Source organism: Nanorana parkeri, unplaced genomic scaffold (genome assembly GCF_000935625.1).
Source record: "Nanorana parkeri isolate BGI_ZX_2015 unplaced genomic scaffold, ASM93562v1 scaffold110, whole genome shotgun sequence".
Taxonomy (NCBI): Eukaryota; Metazoa; Chordata; class Amphibia; order Anura; family Dicroglossidae; genus Nanorana; species Nanorana parkeri.
In genome coordinates, this window is record NW_017306378.1 from 293,248 (window position 1) to 318,173 (window position 24,926).

The following is a 24,926-nucleotide window of genomic DNA, read 5'->3' on the forward strand; positions in this document are numbered from 1 at the left end:
TCAGGTTTTTCCATCAATGGATTTTTTCTTTCCTGGTGGCATATTCCAAAAAGACAATGCCCGGATTCCTCAGGCTCAGATTGTGAATGAGTGGTTCAGGGAGCATGAGACATCATTTGCACACACACATGGATTGGCCACCACACAGTCCAGAACTTCACCCCATTAAGAATCTTTGGGATGTGCTGGAGAAGACTTTACGCAGTGGTCCAACTCTCCCTTCATCACTACAACATCTTGGTGAAAAATGAATACAGCTCTGGACAGAAATTAATGTTGTGACATAAGCCTACAGAAATGATGCCAAGGCGAATGCGTGCCATAATCAAAGCTAAAGATGTTCCAACGAAATATTAGAGGGTGTGACTTTTTTTTGGCCAGGCAGTATACAATTATTATGTGATATAGCTCTATAACAAAAATAAAATAGATGTGTATTCAAATACAATTTCAACAAGCAAATTGGACACCTAAACCAGAGTTGCTCTATGAGAAGACTTTGTGAAGTCATGTACACATAAAAGTTGGTTACTGGATATATGTTGTAAAACTTAGATGATATTGAGAAGTGGGGAGACCTGACTATACAACAAAACACTGGTTTGATTATTAGACAGTGGACTACATTAGAAGCAGTCAACTGATGACCAAATATATATAGAGAGACTGATGTGGTTAACATACAGCAGAATCTACTCTCATAGTCATACATCACTGGACTTCTGCCAACTGCATGACACTGGGAATTGCTTTGGCATTATAATTCAGGCAGCTTTTGGCATATTATTTTAAAATAGTCAAACCGTTCGTACCCACTCTATGAACTGTGTTGCAGTTCAACTGCAGACATTCATTAGGTGCTCTGTGGTTTCCAGTTCTTAGCGTCAAACACTATAAAAGCTAACAATGTCAGGTTAACATACCTGATTAACCTATTTATTAACAGGTAATGGATTCAAGCAACGCGCAAAATCTTCCATGCAGACACCTATAACTTCATTTCCCAGTTTATTTTACAGAACATTGAAGCCCCAGAAAACATGACCACTCTATTATGCAAGTTTTGACCAGAACATATGGTTACTGACTCCATTTTACCACTGCCACCCACCACACCTCATTACAGTCTGATCATTATCATAAATGGCCTAACTAACCGAAAGTGAGGTGCGGGAGGGGATAGGGCAAAGCTAATTGCCACAGTTGGTATTTGCCTACCACCCAACAAGCAATAGTTGCCTGACTTGCCGATGGGAACAACTGCATGATGAAGGATGTTAAAACGAAAAAGGATTTCAATTTAAAATGAAAATCTACTTTAATGGCTTGTAATTTTAAAACACTTTATTGTTTCTTTTCTTATTTGTTGCAGGCTAATAGGGTAATAAAGCCATCAAACGAATATCTCAATCTTTTTTTAAAGTGTTTGGAAGCATAATTTCCTTACTTAGCCACACATGATAATATAAAGATGTGATTCTTGCTTACCTTTTCTTGACCTCGTGAAGAATTTGATGCCCCCAGGTGAGGTAGATGAGTTGGAGGATGCAGAGTCTTTGGAAGAAGATCTAAATATGCCACTGAAGCTCATCCGTCGAGGGGTGCGAGGAGGTGACTCTTGGTATGGAAAAGGAAACACAGTCTTTGGGGATCCTGGGCTGTACTTTGATTTTACGGGGGCTGACAATGGGCTAGAAGGTCGGTTTTGTAGCGATTTTGGGAAGAAGCTCTTTGAAGGGCTTCCAGTACTGCTGGGTTCCTCTGTCTGCAGGGACAATAGACAACATTTGGTTTTCAAATAAAGTTTCCTCAATTTATATTTGAATAAAATCATTACAGTTGCTGTAACCCCGTCAATCTCTGAGCCCCATTTATATGACAATATGTGATTTAGACAAAGGAAACTAGCATTTATTTTCTATGCTCCTCTGCTTCACCTAGTGGCCATAATTCAGTATTACATTACATTCGTCCTGGAAAGAAAAGAAAATATACTAAGGATGTTTGTTTTTGCCTTTTTTCGCACAGAATGAATATTCAGAGAGATTTGAAGGGCGAATAGCGTTGCAAATTGTTTATAAATAGACCCCTGTGTAAACTTAAAGGAATGCAACTCAAAAAAGGCTTCATTAGCACATTATACATGGTCACTTAATGTGATTTAGGCCCCTTTCACACAGGCATTCCAATCAGGTCTGCCTGTCAGTTTTTTAGGCAGACCTGATTGGAAGCCCAATGTTAGTGTATGGGCAGCTGGATCTAAATGGACAAGCGTCCATTTGCATCCGGTGACCCCCAGCACCGACCAGGTCCAGAAAAACAAACGATTCTGAGTTCTGTTTCAACGGGCCTAACTGTGCCTTGAACGAGTGCCCAACTTTCAGAGGGGGTGACACCAAAATGACTATCAGTCATTTTGGTGTCACCTCTCCAATGGTGTCACCCAGGTGCCGCCACTGGTCCAATAAATTCAGTTTTTTTTTCTTCCATCGAAAGATGGAGAAAAAACTGGACGGACACGGTTGGTGAAATCCATTCCGATCATGAGGGGACCTGTGCATGGATCCCCTACAGATCAGAACTGAAGGCACCCAATTGAAAGGGGCCTTATGCACATAACAGAACACTAGTTCGATTTCAAATGTGCTTTTATGGATAATGAAAAAACACAAAGCTGAAGAGGTGATCTTCAGCTTTGTGTTTAAAAGGTGATCTTCAGCTATTTTCATTTATTATGCTGTCACAGCAGCATTGCATAAGAATGCCAGGTTCCTAGCTGAGATTTCCAACACCTAGGCACCAGGAAAAATAGATCTTTAGGTCCTTTTAACACTATGCCAAGTCCCTCCATTCACAGCCATGTTATGAACACAGATACTATCCAGAGGACGCACTGCTAACAGTATGCTGGGTAAGATAAAAATGGAACCTAAGCATAGAACTAACAGTAAGTATAGCATTCTAAAAACAGCAACACATACTAAACACATTTGCACTAGCTACACGACTTAAATGCAGGCACATACATTAGGCAGATACCGTCACAGAACTCAGAGGTGCCCCAGGAACCCAGAGACTCAAGGTGCATCAATATATAAAATTCAGACACTTCATGTCTAGAGATGGCCTGGCAATCAAATAGCCGGATTAGCTTAAAGAGAAACTTCGGGCAGAATAAAAATTAACCCTTACAGTGGGGCACTGCTTGGTTTGGTTTAAGGTCTAAAATAAAAATGATTCTGCCTCTGCCCCGGGCTTAGGTGCTCTTATGACCCAAGAGTCATCACGTCTAATACAGCGTATTAGATGTGAGGACACCGAGGGACATTTCACCACCAGAGCAGAGGGAGAGAGGTGAGCGGTCGCTGCTGCAGGATCAAGACTTGGGTGAGTATATCTTCTTTATTCAATCCCCTAGAGAAAAACTAGCAGTTAACCCTTGCAGTGCGGACGTCTGCACTGCTTTGAACTGCATCTGAATTGCTTTAATTTGCTTTTGATTTGACATTGACTTATTTGGGGAAGATATGCAGTTCAGACACAAAACATTACCCTGTAAACTGACAAAATTAAATTATGTTTTAAATATTAAAGACAGATTCAGTAAATAGATGGGGAAAACCACCACCAACTCCAAATATGTAGAGATTCAGTTTTCTCTAAATTAATTGGTTACTTATAAGCAAAACCATTGGAACAAAATTGAACAATGTCATGTACCATGCTTTTGTAACTTAATTTTAGGTGCAGTTATATACACATAGTAACCATGATTAGTATTTATAATAAGTTTTACCATGATGTAATCCCATGATGCACCTGTACAACCCATTTACATTATTAAGCTTCTGTCCAATGTATGTTAAAGTAGAACTGAGGCCAATACCCTTTTTTTCATTTTGGAAAGAGTTAGGCCCCATTCACACCTATGCGTATTGTAATATGCGCGTCTGTCGTGCGACCGTCACGCGTTTTTTTTACCGCGATTCGTGGTAAAAAAGTTGCGCGACCGTCGCGCTATTCCAAAGGCTACTTGGCAGTATCCAAATGGAAAACGCCCTACAAAACGGACCAATACGCAGCAAAAACGCTCCGGGACCTTTTCATGCGTGGGCCGTTTTGTAGTGCGTTCGGGACGGGCGGAAATACGGACAGGTGGGGACGATACCATTGACTACAATGCTATTTATTTTTTTGACCGTTTTGTAGAGCGTTCATCGAGCGTAGGACGCGCTACAAAACGGTCAGGTGTGAATGGGGCCTTAAGGTGCGAACACACCTTACGAATATTGGCCGATTTTCGTCCGTTATTCTTAAGGTTGATGGGCAGTGTACAACCGCAAATACTGTAGAATCGATCGACTAACCAGGTTAGAAAACTTCAGTCCATTGTACGATTTTCGCAAGGTTGGTGGCGTTTCCGTATGTCAAAATTCGTACGGTTTACACTGCACACGCGTAGACGAAAATACGTGCGGTCGAATACCGCAATTCGCCCAGGTGCTTTCTTTTAATTACCGCTGATCCAACCTGGCGATAATCGGGGCAGGATGGGGCCGCAGTCCGAAAATCGTACGACAGTTCGACCATCGGACAAAAAGTGTCGTCCGATGATCGCAAGGTGTATGGGCACCTTAAGGGAGGGTTTTAAACCCTTGCAGGCTTTTTCTTTTTACATATGTGTCCCATTGGGGAGATTTCCCTTCACTTCCTGTTCTGATAACAACCCAAACTTTGGGAATTTTTTTTATTTTCAGTGATATTGGTCACATAGAAAGGGTTCATTTCCCTAACAGGGACACAGACAGCAATAGAAACCAGACAGAAGTTTAGTATCTTTTGCACTTTAAGAACTATGTTTACAAGGATTGTATAAAGGAAAGTTGTTTTAACCTTCACTTAGATATAGATGTACAGATATTCCTGTACATCATAAAACAAGTACTTCACCCTTAGAGTCCTTTCACATGGGCATTCCGATCAGGTCCGTCTGTCAGTTTTTCAGGCAGATCTGATTGGAAGCCCGATGTTAATCTCTGGGTATCCAGATCTAAACAGATGAGCATCTGTTTACACCCTATAACCCCCGACTACAGTCAGGTCCGGAAAAACAAACAGATCAAAGTTCTGTTTCACCGGACCAGATTGACGTAGATTGGGGGTAACCAGATTTAAACGGACACAAGCCCATTTACAACTGATTCCCCATACACCAACATGGGTTTGGTTATTTCAGTTTTTACCACCATCGCAAGATGGAGGGAAAAAAAGGACAGACATGGATGTCACAGAATCCCCTCCTGATCAGACCATTTGAAAGGGGCTTTAGATCAAAGAAAAGGGTATATTGGTACAATGTTGGCAAAATGTGTCATCTGCACTGAAACTTACACTTATAAACTTCTAAACATGAATCTTACAGGGTTATTCACAAAAGGGTGAAGAGTTTGGAGAAGGCAGGAGAAGTGAACAATCTAGGACAACATAGCTGAACTGGAAAGTGAGCTGAATTGGAGAATTTTTCCAAATCAGCTATTTTGTCCTAGATTGTTCACTTCTCCTGCCTTCTCCAAACTCTTCACCGTTTTGTGAATAACCCTGTTATAGTTTCTGTACAAGGTGGCTAAAGAGGCATGAGAAGGATGGAAACTATTTTTAAACATGTGAAGTCCATACAACATGATCGAGATATGTGTTAAATTTCTCAACTTATTTATTAATGACATCGGGGAGGGTGTTAACAGCGATATTTCCGTGTTTGCGGATGACACCAAAATAGGGAGGGTAATAGACACGGACTTAGACACTATAACATTACAGGAGGACCTGGATAAAATAGGGGAGTGGGCATTAATGTGGCAGATGAGGTTTAATGTCGATAAATGCAAAGTAATGCACTTTGGAATTAAAAATAAACAAATGGGTTATACAATTATGGGTATGCCGCTGGGGAAGTCAGAAATGGAGAAGGATTTGGGGGTCATTGTAGACCACAAACTGAAAGGTAGTTTGCAGTGCCAGGCTGCTGTAAACAAAGCTAGCAGGGTCTTGTCCTGTATTAAAAAGGGGATGTATTGCAGGGACAAGTCTATAATTTTGCCACTTTATAGATCATTGGTTCGACCTCATCTGGAGTACGCGGTCCAGTTCTGGTCACCAGTACTAAGAAAAGATGTCCTTGAGTTGGAAAAAGTCCAGCGAAGGGCAACCAAACTAATTAGGGGTATGGAGGACCAGAGCTACGAGACGAGGCTACTAAATTTAAACATGTTCACATTAGAGGTGAGGAGATTAAGGGGGGATATGATTTCCATGTACAAAATGTTTAATGGTGGTAGCAACATTAGCGATAAACTGTTTAAAATTAACTCCGTTACAAAAACTAGAGGCCATCACCTAAAATTGATGGAAAAAAAATTCCAGCACAAGGGGCGAAGGGGGTTCTTCACAGTAAGATCAGTTAGGGTCTGGAACTCACTGCCACAGGCAGTGATTTCAGCAAATAATGTGGAATTGTTCAAGAAACTTTTGGACGATTTCTTAAGGGACCGTAATATACAGGGGTACGGGTACTCCTAGAATGAGATCCTAATAGGTTGGACTTGATGGACTAATGTCTTTATTCAACCTCAAATACTATGTAACTATGTAACTATGTAACTTTGACTACTAAAGAATCAGAAAAAAATAGTATAGACAAACTAGTAAATATATACATATTCACAAATATTCTCACATTTTGTTACGAGCTGTGACTATAAAGCACTAAGTGTGGCTGAGAAAAATAAGACACAAGGTAGAACATTACAATGTGGCACCATATGACAGTGACAATAACAAGCCTGGTAGCTTCTATGGGAGGCAGATCTAGGTTTGACCAGAGGATATGGCAGCCAAAGTACCTCTAAGGCACTTGTTGAAAAGACTTTGCCTAACAATTCATGTTAAGCTGGCCATACACTGCTCTATTTTCTACATCCAAACTGTGGGTTGAAAAAAATAGAGCAGATTTCACAATCAACGCTACGTGTGTTGATCGAGGAATCCCTGCTGTTTCTTGTATTCTGACAGTGGCCATCAGAATATCTGAACAGAGCCGACAGATTTTCTGACTGGCTTCTTCGATCAGCTGATCAATGGATGCCATCCAAAAAGGTGCCCACAGTGGCACCCACTGAGCAAAGTTTGGCTGATTCCTCAAGAACCATCCATAATTAGCACAGTGTATTATGGCCACCTTATGTTGTAAAGTATACTTTTTTAATGTATACATTTATTAATGTTTTAAAATGATTTGCATAAAATCTTGACGTTATCTGTACAAGTCAGGGTTCATCCACAACACTCTGTATGCAAAGCATGCCTGAAAGATTGTTGCCAGTCTTTATATAAACAACTAAATCAGATATTGTTGTCTCTGCTAAGAAAGAGGGAGGAGATGTGTAAACTGATCTCCCCTACTATATAGTTCTCTTTCACAGTACAAATGCCTTTTCATAATATGTATGTGAAGGTTCTCACTTATCCAGGTCATGGTATAGCTAACCGTATTCAGTCACATTCAAGTGGACTTGTTCTGTAATGTTGTAGACCTTTTGCTGCTAATCCAAGCAGCTTCTTTGGTTCTAATGTCTTACTACTAACACCTTTTAGTAATGAATACATATTACTCACTGTGTCATGATTTCCATGTACTGGTAGTGAACTTACCTTGCGATTTGCATTTTTATCGTTACTTTCCAAGTCTCCATCCAAAAAGGGCATAGCAAAAGAGCTGAGATCCTAAAAAATGAAAAAAAAATGAAAAAATAACTTTTTAAGTCACAATGCAAGCTGATTCCTCTATAGAAATTAGATAAGAAACATGTCTATATATTTCAATGATATGATCTATGGTCAAAAGCTAAAAATAAAAATGTATTTCTATACTGAATTTCCATACGTTCTATCCCACTCCTAATAACCATATCGATCTAGACGTTTGTAAACTTTTTTATTGAAGATGCCCATAGGCACTGTATCAATGCAGTGACACAATTTCACTCAGCCCTCTGTATATGCACCTCCTTGTGTCACAACTCTCAAAGAGCATGCCTTCTGAACTACAACTCAATGTCTGAACAATGTAACATTATCATTGCTGGCTGGAAGCAATGCACGGTGGGATAAGCACACTGGGAATCCAGAAAGTTGATGAAAATGATAGGCAGACAGAAGGCAGCACTCACTACATAAAAGTGTGTAACTATTCTAACATCGCTCCGTGTCAGAATAATGAAAAAAAGACAAAGCAGTGTTTCTCTCCTTGGCGGCCGGGAGCAGGAGACTCCCAGGGCGCCAGGGAGAGTTAGCTGTTTGGAGATCAGTGTCCCTGGTTAGCAGGTAACCAGGGACGCTGATCTCTCTGAAAGTGGCCGGAGCCAGCCGTGAGATCATGGCTGGCTCTGCCCAGCTGTCAGAAGCAGGCTGTCGGCCGGCCATTGGCCAGCTTCGGCTTTCAGCACGGCTCAGCCGAGCTGATGCATATGCATTCGGCTCGACTGAGCCGCTCGGCCATGTTCGGGAGCTGTACGGGCTATAGGGAATAGCCCGTACAGCACCCCTTCGGTTCTACTGAACCGAAGGGGTCCTGGGGCCGAAGCTAGCCGAAGGATCGGCCGAAGCTACGGCCAGATCCTTCGGCAGCTTCATGAATAGACCCCATAGTGTATGCTGACTTTATAATTCCTTGAAATGGTAAGGAAACATTCCCATAAATTCTATAGATAATGATGCAACTTAGAAGAATATTATAATTCACACACATATAAGTTTAGAGTGTATGTATAGCCATTTTTTTTTTATTGATAGGGAGTTGGGAAGGGTTACCCCTATCTGTTTATTTTTTGTTGCCCGTTGTCTGCCTAGGGACATTTTCCTTGACTTCCTTTCTTAAACAAGCAACAAGAAGTTAAAGGAAATTTGCCAAAGTGAAAAGAATACCCCTCTTAGGCAGTTGTCCCTGAAACAGGTCTTCCCAATTAGAAGACTTCACCCTGAAATTTTGGATTTCCCCACCGTTTTCTGTAACATTGGTCACCTGTACAAATAGAGGGCTGAACCTCCCCATTGGGGAGACAGAAAATACTTGGCAGAGGATCTAACCCTACCCTGCAGCAGACTCTAATACCTTGATTTGCAACTGAATTCCTGACCATTCTAACAGTCAAATCTTCTGACAATTCTGGGTATTGTCTGAGCTTGCTGCTACAAACAGGCGTCACATGTTGCTACTGGCCCATCACTATGATGGGTAGCCCTACAGGCCAACAGGAATGTGTAGAAGGCATGAAGCGGGCATGTAAGCTCAGGAAGTAATGATGCTTTGCCTCTCAGAACAGCCAGACTTTCAGCCATAAAGCAGGGAATTAGAAGCTGTTGCAAGTATGTATTGGCACCTTACCTCAGGGCTATCTGGAAGTCTGCACTAGAAATCTGGCAAGTCAAATCTTTGCCAGATGGGCTAGCACATAAGATAATATTTGTGGACTGGTATTATTTTCTATGGGCTACTCATTCTCAGTAGATCCTATTTTAAAAATGATGTGTAAGTCCAAAGATGATGGCAGCTAAAGTTATATGCAAATCTTCACAGTTTTCCATGAAATGTTGAGCTTTGTTACCCTGCCCCTCCTAGTTCTCTATGGGTCAGTGAAGCTTCCCATCACGTTAAAATGACCTGCATGCAGTCTTGGGAAGCAGATGAAGGTGGAATGAAGCCTAACTTTTAAAAGAAAAGATTTGCATTTTAAGTGGAACTGAGCTAAAAAAGTGATATCTTGGCTTGTTTTTTTAGTTCAATAAACTTCTATTAAATTTTCAGAATAAGAAGGTAATAAAATTGCATAGTGTAAACATGACATACAATAAAGGGTCAATACAAAAGCACACAAGAGAAAAGCAAATAGCTCAAGGGGCAAAATGAGCAGTGTTCATGGCAGATGGTATGTTAATACAACGAAATAAGAATTATGAAAACCCAACAAACATAACGGGTCTGTGCCAGCAACCTACATAGGGACAAAATCCTTTGCAGATGCAAGCCAAGAGGGTGCAGTCAGAGAATAAAAAACAGACAGATCTTCTCAAACCTAGAAGGATAAAACAGTAGAGGTAGAAGAAGCAATAGTAAAATAGAAAAAAGTGGGGGGTTAAGAAGGAGATTAAAGAAAGGAAGAAAAGAAGAAAAGACAGAACCAGCTCAACTCCTGAATCCAGATAGAAAGACATTACACAGGATTACCTGTGTATAATCAAAGCTCAAGAAGGCGCCTATCAAAGGTGCAGGATTGTAAGTATTGTAACCATGGCTCCCAGATTCATTCAAAACCAGGAATCTTATCCACTAAGCAACAGTCCTTCATTCACAAAGGTCCAGTGGAACTTTTGTTCTACTTCCTTGAAAGGGAGTGTAGAAGACAGCCATGATTTTGCTATAGTTTGTTTGGCAGCGGTAAGAACATGCAACATACATTTATGTTTTCTACGCAAGAGTTCATCAGGCAAATGGTAAAGAGGGCTTCAATAGGTCGTGCCACCAACATGATACCCAAAAGGCAGAAGAGAAGGCCTTAGACTTCCAAAAAAATTGAACTTTCGAGCATTGCCACCAAACATGGATGAAGGAACCCAGTTCTCCAAAGTCCCAGAAGCACAATCCAGTATGTCCCAGATTAAAATTTTGCAGACAGCTAGGCACCAGATACTACCTATAAAACAATTTATATTGGTTCCTAAAGTGTGCATACTCTGGGAACTAGATTTAGTGGTTTCCCAAATAGACCTCCATATCTCCTCATCAATGGGAGCACAGAGGTCTTTCCCCCACACTGACATGTAATAATGAGCGGCAGATGTGTGCTCAGTAAGCAAATGACCATACAATAGCGATAAGTCTGGCTTTTTTATAGGAAAAAGTGTTAATTATGCCCAAGTAGTACCCTGAATTTTTTACCTTGTGCCTTAATTTCCTCTTAAAAATCAATGTACTTCCCAGTATGTGAATGTGCCTAGGTACGCCTGTGCCTACAGTCTCTCAGCTGCATATTCTCAGTGTGGGATCTAAGGCACTGCTACCTCTGATTGCTAGTCTCAGGAGATTTGGAGTGAGATTTAGTGATGTCACTGCTGTGCTGCTCTTTTTTCTCCATGACATGAGAAAGCAAAATCCTGCCTCTTGGTGCTAAGGAACAAGTGCAAATCCTGCAGCTCCCCAGACTGTCCTATGTTGCAATGAGTCCCTAACACTAAAGCACACCCTGACCCTTGCCCCATCCTGAACCCTTAACACTCAACCCCTCAGGGCCCATTTACACCACATCCAGATCATCTCCAGACCAGACCAGATTGTTTCCAGACCCAAAATGCATCCTAATGTATCCCTATGCTATTTCTGGCCTCTGTTCACACCAGCGCAGTCCGTTCCTGGCCAGACCGGAAAAATACTGCTGGTCTCATTTTGTCTGTTCTAGAATGCTCTGGAACTGGAGGCAGGTTCACACCATTTTCCTGGACCAGATCTGGTCCAGAAAATGGTGTGAACCTGCCCTGAAACAAATCCTTTACATCTGTCCTCACCCCATCACCTAGCCCCTAAAAAAAGCACTCCGGGAAAATAAGAAACGTACCCGTGCAGTAGGGCTACCACCGCACTGCAAGGGTTAAGCGTTCCTTTAGCATAGGGAAACAAACATTCAGAAAATGTTTGTGCAGCATTGTAGGAGTAGAGCACAAAATAGAGATACTTGGTGGGTAAAATATTAGCTCCTACTAGTTGTGTTGAATGATGCCATCATAGAACTAAGATCGCACACAGGTATTAGTTCAGATTATCACCTGCCAGGTAGTTTGTAAGCCTGACCAGTAAACATTAGACTTGCTGCCATTGTTATTGATAGGAAACCAATAAGACCGGTATTTTTACCTACAAAAGGTGGCAACCTTCATGATAAGTTGCAATATAAATTCATGTTCTCACAGGAAGTTGTAGCCAGAGTAAATAAATATAAAAACTGCAAACACCTAGGGGTTAAATAAAAAATGTAAAGACCAGAAGCAAAGTTTTTTTGTACCTTATGTACTAAGCCTGATAGATATGATCATTGCCCAATCACACCAGGTTTTGTAAGCTACCCCAACTCTATTTTATCTCTCTCTTGGCTTGCAATCTCTACATAAGAACATCTAATGGCCACTTTTAGCAAGTATATGGAAAGATTTACATACTTCATTACATACTTCACTTCAAAAATAGCTGTATTACTCACCTGATCCTCAGTGCTACAATGGTCGGCGCTCACCTTTCTCCCCCTCCACTCCAGCTACGCAATGTCTCTCTTTTTCCTCATGCCAAATGCAGGTCAATGGGCCTGCATAGGATGTGATGACATCAGCGGTCCTTAGAATGCTGGAGCCCAGGGGAGAAGAGAGTGAAGGGACCGGTCTAGCAGCCCAGAGGGAGCCAGAGGGACCAAGGATCAGGTAAGTAAATCTGATTTATTGAGACTCCTAGACAAAACAAACATTTAACCCTTGCAGTACAGGGGTGGCCCTACCATAATGGTAAGTTTTTGATTTTTCTGGGGTTCTTCGTTAACATGTTCCTTAACACTAAACCCATAACACAACTCATCCTAACACTTAATCTAACCCCTAAATTTAAACTACACCCCATATTGCTAACCATCACCGAAACTAAAATCTAAACTAGCAGCACTTGTTCAGCACTGGAAGCGGCTTCACTGAATCCTAACACGTGTGCTGAGAGCTCTGCTCCAAGCTAACAATGCTAAAACTACTCATCAATGGTTTGTGTGCCAGAAAATAACATAGAATCACTAGAATACAGCCAAGTATTCTTTCATGACATCACACACTGCGAGAAATGCATTATGTTATAGAGTAAACATATTTTGGTCATAAGAAAGGCAGGAAACATGCCAGTTCCTCTGTCGAGACCAGACATGCGTCATACAGGATTTACACTGTTGTTTGTAACTTCACATAATCTATACAAACATGCTGCTTTATATTTTGTATCATGTAAAATGCTGGCACAAAGTGTGTGCATTAGCAACAATCTGCAGTAAACATAAACAGAACGAAATTACCGACTGATTGATCATTTCTGAATCAGATGTTGTCGTTTACGGCTTCTATATAAGAAACCTCTCCTGTTATCACCAAAAACAATCTGCCTGGCAAAAAGGCACAACCCACATTTGTGTAATACTCTACGATAACATTTATTGACACAACAGATTTCAAATGTAAGATTCCAAAACATGTTAGATTTCCTTAAAGGTCCCCACACACGCGATTGTACGATTATCGTAAGGTGTGTGGAAGCCGTGCGACCTCTACTACTGTAAGGCCGCACGACTTTAAACTTACGAACATGTTTCAAAACCCGGCGAGCATCGTACGATGTTCGGCGGATGTGTAGCATGTTCGTAGGATAAAAGCCGGACGGGCCGGTGTGCGCAAGCGCACACTGCCCGTTCAGCATTGCGGTCATCGGAAGCCCGCCCCTCAGGGGACGTGGCTTGGGATCATCACAAGTACGATCTGCCTATGCAAGATAGGCAGATCGTACTTTTTTTAAAACCTTACAACCATCGCAAGACAAAAGTCTTGCGATGGTTGTAAGGTGTGTGCCCAGCCTTAGACACTGATACAATACTGACTCAATTATACACAAATGCAAAAACACAAGAATGTAACGTTAAAGAAGTTTTTCCAGATTCAGAATTAGAGGTGGAGTGATACAATCTTTGCACTATTATCCATATGCATTTTCCCTATGACTTTTTTCCTGGATCCTTTTCCCCTAGATCTAAGTACTAAAGCTCGTCAGACTGTTCCTATTTATAAGAAGAATATCTAAGTCATGTAACATGATAATGTTTTACTACCATCAATTTCCACCATTCACACCTGAGCAATTTAAAGGGCATTTCCAGAAGTGCTTCAACATCTGACACTCAGATTTTCATGTTATTCTATTCAGCCCCTTCACATCTGAGTGATGTACTGTCATTCAATGCTCAGAAAAAGTATGGAAGCTTCTTTGGAGCATGAGCAGGTATTTCTGGCCCCAATAGGCTTAAGTGGGAGCGCCTGAAAAACGCCTAACGATCTTACACCTAACAACCATTACCTAATATATAGTAAGTAGCTTTCCATTGGCTAAAACAAAAACACTTAAACCTGATAGCATGCAATAAACTTGTGTACAAGTGCGCAAAAAAAAAAAACGATCAAAGATGCCGAGATTCAAGTATGAATGTAGCCTTGACCTGAACAATGTGAACTCACAACCTCTACATGACCTCCAACAACTCCACCGCCTATAGCGTTATCACTAAGCTGTCTGGCCAGAAAATGTGATGTAATTCCTTTTCCTGGAGGCATGTGGCTATTAATTGGTTAGATACATATTAGAGAGAAGTATATCTAAAAGTGATGAAGAATGCTTCCCATTCTGTTTATAATGGGTTAACTGCCAGGATTCTCCTTTGGCCTAAGCAGGCCGGATAGATAGGCCAATGATAGGACACCAGACGTGTAATGCAGAATTATGCTGTGCCTTTAATAGAGCTCTTACAATCGCACACAAAGAGTGATTGGAACAGAGATCAGGACACCGGCATACAGCAAACATGAGATTGAAACATGGAGTGATCCAAAACACATGTAATCAGGAGGACACAGGGTGTGGGGGGATAAACCACACATATGTTCTTGACAGGATTGGAAAGGGATCCAACACACATGTGATCAAGACATAGAGGGGTCCAAGACACATGCGATCGGGACATAGAGAGGGGGGATTCACCACATATGTGATTCTGACAAGGATGGAGGAACAGTTTCTCCTAAGTAAACAATTTTGAGGGACTACCACCATATTAGAGAGTTACTTATTGGGACAAGCTTAAAATATCATATTTAAATATTAAACATATTTAAATAGTTCACTAAATCTTGAAATCTTCTTTAAATTAGTTTGTTCCCTTTCTGATAGTCAGTTTTATACAACTCAGATAACATCCATTAGCAGTAGGGTTTAAATAGTAATTTATCCCCATTTTTTTGGTGCAATACATTTTTATTAGATTTTTCAATATCAAGCGTACATATAAAAAAGTAAAGGTCATAGTCAGAAAAACTAACACAAAAGATACATGCAGAAATAAAACAGCAATCTGCATTGGTGTGACAAACAACAAATCAGTGCACATTTGTATACCAAATATGCTGACTGCACATTTATTCCCATTTTTTGATGGACCTATGAATATAAGAAGATTTGCATATTTTGGAAAAAGAGTTTATTTTAAATTCTGTTTCCAATAATCAGGCTTAAAATGTATTTTTATTGCAGATGTTATGAATTTTAAAATACATTTCACAGTATCACACTACCTGGTCAGCATACTAACTAGCGTTTATGTCCTTCGACATTAGTACAATGGTAGGGAAAGGTGCTTTAGGAGCATTCCCAAAAAAGGGAAACTGTCCCGAAGCAATGTCAAAGGCATTGGGCACTTTTACACCCTTGGTGCCCAGGAAGAAGAGGTATTAAGGGAATGGTCTATGTGGAAGCTACATAAACCTCCACAGGCAGGGCAAGGAAGTTGCAAACCTCCTCCCTAGTAAGCAGGTCCTGTCCTGCATCTTCTCTGTTGGCTGAACTCTTGACCGGAAAAGAGGCTTCAGAGGCTCCATCTCACATACTCCTTCAGAGGGGGGATCCCAATAAATATGGTTAATGATGTAACAGCTTCTTTAATATAGCGTTAGAATCAATAATGACACACGGAGCGCATGCTTCAAACTGATACACTCTCTAACTCAGTAGAAGGCTGAGGATTATGCATAGGGAAACTGTTTCCTCTGCATAATATCCCAGACAGATTTTTGCCAGAAGAGTAGAACCAACACTGAACATGGAATAAAGACAATGGATGTTTTACTGAACTGGTTTTTACACTCTGGGTATATTAACTCTTTCTGCACACTGGTAAATTAGAAAGCGATCTGAAAAATCACTTGAACAGCATACTAGGGAGTGTATGTGTGTGTGTTTGACCAGCTAGATCATAAAGTTCACAAAAGGGGCCAATATAGTTTGCAAACCCCTTGGGAAAAGGTCTTGCAGTTCCCAAGGGGGTCTGCAAACTACTTGGCCCCTTTAGTGAACTTTAGGATACAGCTGGTCAGTTTTGAAAACCAGGGGCATTTCCAGGGACAAATCCTCAAAATCTGGGGCAGACCCTGGAAAATGTTCTGCTGTGGCAGATATGGAATAGCTATATGAACATTTTGCTGAAGGGCACATTTGTTATTCCCCTTACCCAAATTCTGCACTTGTTCCAGTTACTTCTTTAAATGATTACATGAAAAAATAAGGTCTGTTTAGTTCACACACATAAAGAGAATAATATTTCTATTAGGATGCAGTCCTGTTTCCACACAGCTCCTGAACTTTGTCCTATTAGTAGTAAACATTGGCTTGATGTTCTGGACCTCAGCCATTCTAGCACCTGGCACATGCAGTGTTTGCATGCTACTGGAAGGACAAATTCCCCTTCAGCTACACTATGAATCTTCTACAGTATAATGTGACATGGATGGTAAGAATGATACCTATTCAGTCTTTCTCCTTTAAAAACATACAAGCTGGTTATATAATTATCACATTTCTAATTACAGATGCACAACCATCAAAGGTGTTCCCCACATGGCTGAACATTGCTTCAAGAGGGACAGCTGTTCTTATTATTTGCTTATTAATTCAGGGTCCATATCAGTATTGGTCAAAAGACACCTTGGGCTGAACGCAGAGTTCTGCTGGGCCCCATGCGACCTCCTGAACATGTTTTGGGCACCAGGTGCCTATAAGAAATCATGGAGATGATAATACACAGATCAGCCATTATATTATGACCACCCACCTAATATCGAGTAAGCCCCCCTTTTGCTGCCAAAACAGCCCTGACCTGTTGAGGCATGGACTCTACTAGATATCTGAAGGTATGTTGTGGTATCTGGCACTGAGCCGTCAGTTGCAGATCCTTTAAGTCCTCCAATTTTGAGGTGGGGCCCTCTGTGGATTGGACTTGTTTTCTCCGGCACATCCCATAGATGCGTCCAAGTCAGAGCCGAAGTCAACACCTAAAATCCCTTTTGTTCCTCAGGCCATCCCTGAACCATTTTTGCAGTATGGCAGGGGGCATTATCCTGCTGAAAGAAGCCATTGCCATCAGGGAATACCATTTCCATGAAGGGGTGCACTCGGTCAGAAATGTTTAAGTAGGTGGTAAATGTCAAAGTAACATCCACATGAAGGGTTTTCCAGCAGAACATTGCCCAAAGCATCACACTGCCTCCCCTGGCTTGCCTTCTTCCGATAGTGCATCCTGGTGCCATCTCTTCCCCAGGTAAGCAACGCACATGCACCCAGCCATCCATGATGTAAAAGAAAATGTTATTTATCAGGCCAGGCCACCTTCTTCCACTGCTCCGTGGTCCAGTTCTGATGCTCATGTACCCATTGTAAGTGCTTTTGACGGTGGACACCTTCCTATCGGAACCAGCATTAACTTTTTCAGCAATTTGAGCCATTGTATGTACAGTTTTTGATATACTTGCTGAATGAACAATTTGATAAGGATATGTTCTTAAGGTTGTATCCCTAAAGCAGAACAGGAAAACAGATAACTACAGAAATGAAATACATATATTGGAGCTGTTTTACGTGGCAGTAGATTAGTATTTCTGTCCATCCAGTCCTGATATTTACACAACTTTGGTCCACAGCACAGCCCTGTCTGTCAGAGAAGACAGTCTGATCTTTTTCTGCGTTCACTTACACTTACAGGTTTCCTCTCCACCCTGTGACTGGACAGTAAAAAGAGAAGCAGCACATTGATTGGCTCATCTCTCTGTCACTTTCCTACTCTGCTCCTTGATTTGCTCCTTGAGATGCTTCTCCCTGCCACTCTCTGAGTTTTGCTGTACAGTAAACTGCCAGAGACTCAAACCAGGTCTGATACATTTTTAAAAGGTAAAACAAAGTTGTAATTAACTTTTGCAATGGATTAAACAGTTATGGTCATATGCACAATTCAGATAGATGCTTTGCACCCAAAAAGTCCCTCTATCCTCTAATACAATGTATTCCTCTCATTTGTTTGGGATCTCAGGACTAAGCAGATTAGGTCTTCATTATTTTTAAATGTTACTTTACTGTAGTTAGGCCTGCTCTCGGATGCTGCAATTTGCACATAATTACTTGATCACCTTGGAAATGATTTATGTAATGCTAGTGGGATGAAAAGTCCAATCGCCAAGCCGGCTATGCAAATAGCGACTTCCTGAAAGCTGCTATATGCATATGAATTGGCAAATGTGCTCTGGAGGGACCTATGTTGGAAAAAAGAAAGGTATGCACTGGCACCTTATCGTGTAGGCTCTGCTCTAAAAGTGTTCTTTATCTTTAATTGCATCATTTATGTTTGGCTTTAGTGAACATCAAACTGACTTCAACGTAAAATGGATTCAGTGTAAGCATAAAAGGTGATTGTGTAAATTGAGACACTAATGCCCCCTATTACCACCCAGCCACCCCCACCGGCCTTTTCTCAAGGCATCCAAATGACAAGGAAGAGAAGGTCATAAGAAGAAAACACCATTCCATTCCCTGCTATTACCTCTTCACACAACTTTAACAATTTTCACCACCATGTTTATTGATGGTCTGCAATGTTTTTGCCTGCATGAGTCGTGCTGTAGCTGGCACACATAATAAAAACATACAGCAGGAATTTACAGATAAAAACATGTTTGTTATAAGTGGCCTTCAGCAAAATACTTCTGCAGTAAAAAAAGAAACTATACGTGAGGCTAAAGGACAAATCAACATAAAAATCTACAAAATGCTCCGATACCTGGCCATGAGAGCTATGCTAAAGGAGAATTTGGGTCTGATTAAAAAAGGAAACACTGGTTTAAAGTGATTAAAGATGAAAAAATACAAAAGGGGTATTGTCCCACCAGCTCCACTGCTGGTCTTTGCTCTCTTGAAGAGCTATGGCGTCCAAAGAATCTTCCGCATCCAACACTTCCAGTTCTGTTTAATTCCTGATCCCTCTCTGTGCTCTGTGGTTCTATCTGTCTGCCGTTTCACAACAGTATTGACGTAGGGGCTGGCAGAAGGTACCACAGTGTGCAGCAGGGGACAGAAATCCTGAACTATGTCAGAAGTATGTTAGATGGTGATGATTCTTAAGCAAACTTAGCTCTTCAAGAAGAATGGCAGCAGGGGTGGTAAGACAGGTAAGTGTTAACTTTCTTCTTTACAGGGGCTTTTTTATATAACTTTTCAATCTGGAGCTATCATTAACCTCCCTGGCGGTATGATCTTTTATTTTTCCTTTTTTCGTTCTATTTTTTGTTTGTTTTTACTTTTGAATCTCCCACCGGTTCTGCCCCCCTGCGACACGGACACTGGCAAGGGATGGAACCTGGAGGACAGATGCCAGCATCGGCCGGAGGACACAGCGCGGCTCGAGGGACAAGGTCAGAGACGCGCTGTGTATTCCCGAGTGTGGCTCGGGGTTACCGCTTATGGTACAGAAAATTAACCCCGAGCTACACTCGGGAATACCGCCAAGAAGGTTAAAGAGATCCAGGAAAATAATTTTCACCAACAATCTTCCCATAAGATTATATGTGCATTAAACATACTCAACACCAGTGGCGTCACAAGGGGGGTGGGGCCCACACTCGGGTGACACAATTGGAGGTGTGACACCCAAATGACTGGCAGTCATTTGGGTGTCACCCCCTCTGAAAAGTCGGGCACTCAGTCATGGGCCGAGATCCCGACAGCTGCAGGAGAGAGGAGGGAACCCGGTGGCATACCTTATCCCGCCGGGTGAACATCCACTCCTTTCTCTGCCGGCGTCCATCACCAAGATGGCCGCTGGCAGGTATCACAAAGATGGCCACACATGAGCAATGGCGTCATCATGCATGCGTGATGATGTCATGGCAGGGTGTCACCCGGTATCCGCTCCTGGTGACACCCGGCCTCGGGACACCCCTGTTCAACACATGTTATTTACCTGTAAAAGGCTCCCTTTTCCTGACACCTCAATGCCCTGAGACTGCTGCTGGGTGACGCCATCCTAAATTTGATGTCACACCCCCACATGAGACTCAAGTGACATACCTTAGTATTAGCAGTTCTAATAGCAGTGCACATATAGTACTCTATAGCAGTGCACACACTGGTATGTAAGAGTTACCTTACAGTGTAAGGAAAATTTCCCACAATGTTTCCTTACACTTTTACCCCCATCTCCCTACGTAGGTCTTATTCACACTCCTCCCAAATCTCACTCCAAGGCCTGCAGCATTGCGTATTTCCCTCCATTAGCTGCTTTATCCGATGTCCACCCTTGCGCCCTTTGGCCTTGTAGACCTCTATGGAGCTGGTATACTGACTGACTTCAATCTGTCTACCAGCCAAATAAAATTTTATGGCATCAAACTGTGCAGATGTTGTATGATGAAGCTTGCAGGGGGGTGTAAACAATACTGTGGTCCTTTAAAGCAGGATCTGGGTAAGTATAGTGATGGACCTCCTTAGGGGGTTGGGGAGAAGGTTATGGAAACTTTCCCCCAAAGTTTAATGCCAACCTAACCACTAAACTAAGCCCTTGTTCTATATATTCACCTTATCCTGCACCTGGAAGCACCAGCGTGAAATCCTCACAGCTCTGTGCTGGAATATACCATCAATGAGATGAGAGGTGTGTGTGTGCGAATATTTACTTATCCGGATTTTAGATGCACCTCTACTCCATCTGGATGAATAGGAAAACACAACACGCTGATACCAAGCATAAGAATCTTAATGAGAACAACATGAATGCATTATGGAATAATATTTATGTTACCTGCTTGATTGTACAAATTCACACTAGGCCAACTTTGCTGATGTGTACAGGCCAGTCCATAAACAGCAAAATGTGATAGAACAAGCAAACTACTGTATCACATAAATGTCATTACTATTGTGCCTACAAATCTGAATGAAAGTATTGTCTACTAAGCCAGTGTTTATTCTTCCAACAGATGAAATGTATACTCCTTCCAAAATGAAAAATAAAATGTTAAGATGCATTCATGGAGCACAGCCTACCTTTTTATCATCATGGTCTGTTATCTGGTGATCCTGGACCTCACCTGCTGGTGATACTGGATCACCCTTGTTGCTGCCTCTTAATAATTCATCTTTTTCTAACACGCACAAATCACGCTCAAACCTGCCATGGAAATCTGAATGTGATTGTTGATGCAGGAAGCAGAAAGAGAGAAAGTTACACAGAAAAATGCCCTTCAACCACCCCCCTAACAATCCTATATAGAGCAGTGTGTGCTTATTCTGCAGGGGATTGGACAAACTCAGATTAAAAGAAAACTCCATCTTCATGACCATGTTTCATGTTTTACCCATATTTAGGGTGTAACATGAAACATGGTCACATTCCCGAATCTCCCACCCTCAAACCCTCCCCTATCACGCTTACCAGAATCGCAGGGTTCAGCACCCTTCAGCGGCCTCCTTTTTTTCTAATTTAGCACAGCTGTGTGCGGATCTGCCCACACACCCTCATCATCCATTCACAGAGATCCGGCAATGAGATGACCGTAAGTTTCATCTGCCACTGTAACAGACGAGCCGACAGATGTCAGTGGAGCACCAGCGTTGTGATGTCACTGCAAAGGTAATCCATTGATTACATCCTCCAACCCAATAACTGAAGGTCTGTACCCTGGTACTGCCTTAGGGCTTGAAGAAGATTCTGCAGGTGCTTGTGCATTGTACCCATGATGCAAAGAGTCCAATGCAAAAATGTAGTAAGTGCACTTTTTTTTATTAACGTAGGTGCAAAAATTACATTTTCGCAAATGGTAAAATATGACTATAAGGAATATTGGGTGTCATTTTTTTTTTGTTACCTGAAATTGTTCTTTATTTGTACTTTTTTACTCAGATAGACGATCAATAAATGAAACATAAATCCTATTATTATTAGGGATGCACCGATATATCGGCCGAAAATGGCACTTTTGGCTAAATGCCGAAAGTTCCATTTTCCTGCCAATACATCGGCGCATCCCTGCTTTCTTTCCTCCCCACTGGGCGCTGCTCTGTGTCCCATCGGGGAGGAGAGAAACTGTGACAACCAGCAAGGCGCTGCGGGAGGAGAGCGATGTGAGCGGCCGGCGGCTCTCCTCCCACACCGCTCAGCCTCCTGTCACAGTCCGGCAGAGCGGTGGGTGGGCGGAGACAGCCCGCGCGGTCACAGGAGGCTGAGCGAGCGGGGGGGGGAGGAGGGCTCAGCCTCCTGTGACAGTCCGGCAGAGCGGTGGGTGGGCGGAGACAGCACGCGCTGTCACAGGAGGCTGAGCTCTCCTCACGCCACCGCTCGCTCAGCCTCCTGTGACAGCGTGTCAGAGAGGAAAGCCAATGCAAACACTCAGTGATCAGAGATCACTGAGTGTTTGTACATAATTGAGGGCATAGTATGGTTACTATATCCTCAATTATGAAAAAATGGGAGTGATCTACATCCCCTCCTGTTCCTTCATGATTGTGGTTGTAGTAAACACACTCTTTTCTAAAGTTATGAATGAACAGGAACACTCAGTATAGAGGATTCCTGTTCATTGATAACAGGTGCTGCAGAAAAAGAGATTGAAGGATGAGTTTAAAGGATGAGTGCTCTTACCCTATTGGCCCCCTTCCCCTGACCTAACCAACCCTCTGCTCCACAGATGCATGCTTACCCCGATCCAAAGGCCCTGGTTTCGCTGCTTGTTTACAGCCAAAGGTGCAAGTCTTCACTGCCCTGGGCTATAGTTTCTTATAGATGTACTATCGAGAATCCAAATAAATCTGTATATATTTTATGATGAAGTTAAAAACGTATACAAGTGGCATTCTGCTGTATGCATTTCTGCTACCACGTTGTATACAAGTGGCATTCTGCTGAATGCATTTCTGCTACCACGTTGTATATGAGTGGCCTTCTGCTGAATGCATTTCTGCTACCACGTTCTACATGAGTGGCATTCTGCTGTATGCACTTCTGCTACCACGTTGTACATGAGTGGCATTCTGCTGTATACATTTCTGCTACCACGTTATATACGAGTGGCATTCTGCTGTATGCATTTCTGCTACCACGTTGTATATGAGTGGCATTCTACTGTATACATTTCTGCCACATGTATGACAAGATGTAATACTAGCAAAATGTAAAACTCATTGATGGAAGAGTACTTCTGTTTGGATCTTTCTCTCTTTGATTTTTCGATGGTATACGTCTCAAACTTGCAGGCTAAAAATACATTTTCGCCTCTCTGATCCAGAAAATCTTCACCCCGATTGTGTTCATCATGAGATGGATCATGCAGACATCGGAATCATTTTAAAGGTACAATCGTGCTCACATTAGAACTGGGACAGCAAACCTAACAATCATGTAACTGAGCTGTATACCTTTGAGATATTTATACCTTTCACAAATCTGTCAGCATATGTTCCTACATCTGAGGTTTGACATCACATAAACTGATGCAATGCCTACTTTTCTGTGTTGTCTAAAGCAAGCTTACCAGTCACAGCATTACTCTGTAGAGAAATACCAGATTAATGGGATGGCAGGTCAGAAGACAATTAGCGGGACGTTCAGGATAACTCTTTCCAAACAATAAAACCTTTACACTTGTTTAAGGTGAACCTACACTTAGTGTAAAAAATAGCCACCCACAGTTTAAATTTCAGCCCATTTCCGCTGAAGTGGGCAAAATTCTAGCTGCCGGAACACCCAATTCAAAAAAGTACATTCTTCAATTAACTGTTGTCAAAGGAGCCGGGTGGGGAATTAATCGGCCAAACAGTGTCTATATCCAATCAGATGTAGGCACTGTTTGGGTACAAGGCAATAGTCAATAATAATCGTTGACAACAATTCTCATTATTGATTAGTTGATCGCCACTCCCTCCTTCAAAGGATTGCGTCAGTGATAGTCTCCATTCCCTCCAGCCCTCATGAGCCCTTTTCTACATCTGTGGCTCATGAGGGCTGGAGGCAGGTCATCTGACATTCTAGAACCCTCTGGAAGGGTGTTTGGATCCTATGTAAAAGAACCAAAAGTCACCTCGGGTGCCAGTTGTCAAGAAGAACCAATGTCCAGCCCATTGTTGCAGCCATTATTATGTGGGGGGGTCACCTTGAAGAAGAAAAAAAAGTGCAGTTTGGGGGACAGTTATAATTTAGCATGATTAGGACTTAAGTTGTGGTGACTGAGCTGACTTTAAGTTTTTATAAATGGTTTGAGGGTTTTATTGGATGTTGTTATAATAAAGTTTGTAACAAATTATTTAACCCAATAATAAAGGGCCGTGGACAATTTATTTTATCCAGCATGCTGCCTGTTTGTATTTATTGATTGATTGTTATAATTGCCTACTGCCTGTGATCCCAATGCATGGACAGCATTAATATAATCCAATATTGTTGAGAAAAAGAACCCCCCCGGATATTTACTTACTATCTTCTTTAGACATTGAGCTGGAGTATCACTGGTGGGATGGGCTGGTGGTCGTCCTAGCAACCTCAAATCACTCCCTGCACTTTCTAGATGCACTCTCATTGGATGGCAGCTATGTGATGTAGTGCAGATGACCGAGGTGCTGCCAGCCAATCCGAATGCAGCATGGACATGCGAGGAGCTGCACTCTGCCAGTGACAGGTTCTGTGGCAAGTGTCAGAGTTGCTGATCCTCTCCTCTGCATCCACCTC

At 41.9% G+C, this 24,926-nt stretch overlaps 1 protein-coding gene across 1 annotated transcript in view; it reads right to left on the reverse strand.

Moving 5' to 3' along the window:
* Positions 1-24,926, reverse strand: part of PRKAG2 (protein kinase AMP-activated non-catalytic subunit gamma 2) — a 276,475-nt gene that overhangs the window by 182,347 nt on the left and 69,202 nt on the right. The window contains exons 2-3 of the mRNA XM_018553115.1: positions 7,711-7,782; positions 1,489-1,765 (exon numbers count right to left, since the gene is read on the reverse strand). Coding sequence (XP_018408617.1) covers positions 1,489-1,765; positions 7,711-7,782 — 349 coding nt within the window. The remainder of the gene's footprint in view (positions 1-1,488; positions 1,766-7,710; positions 7,783-24,926) is intronic.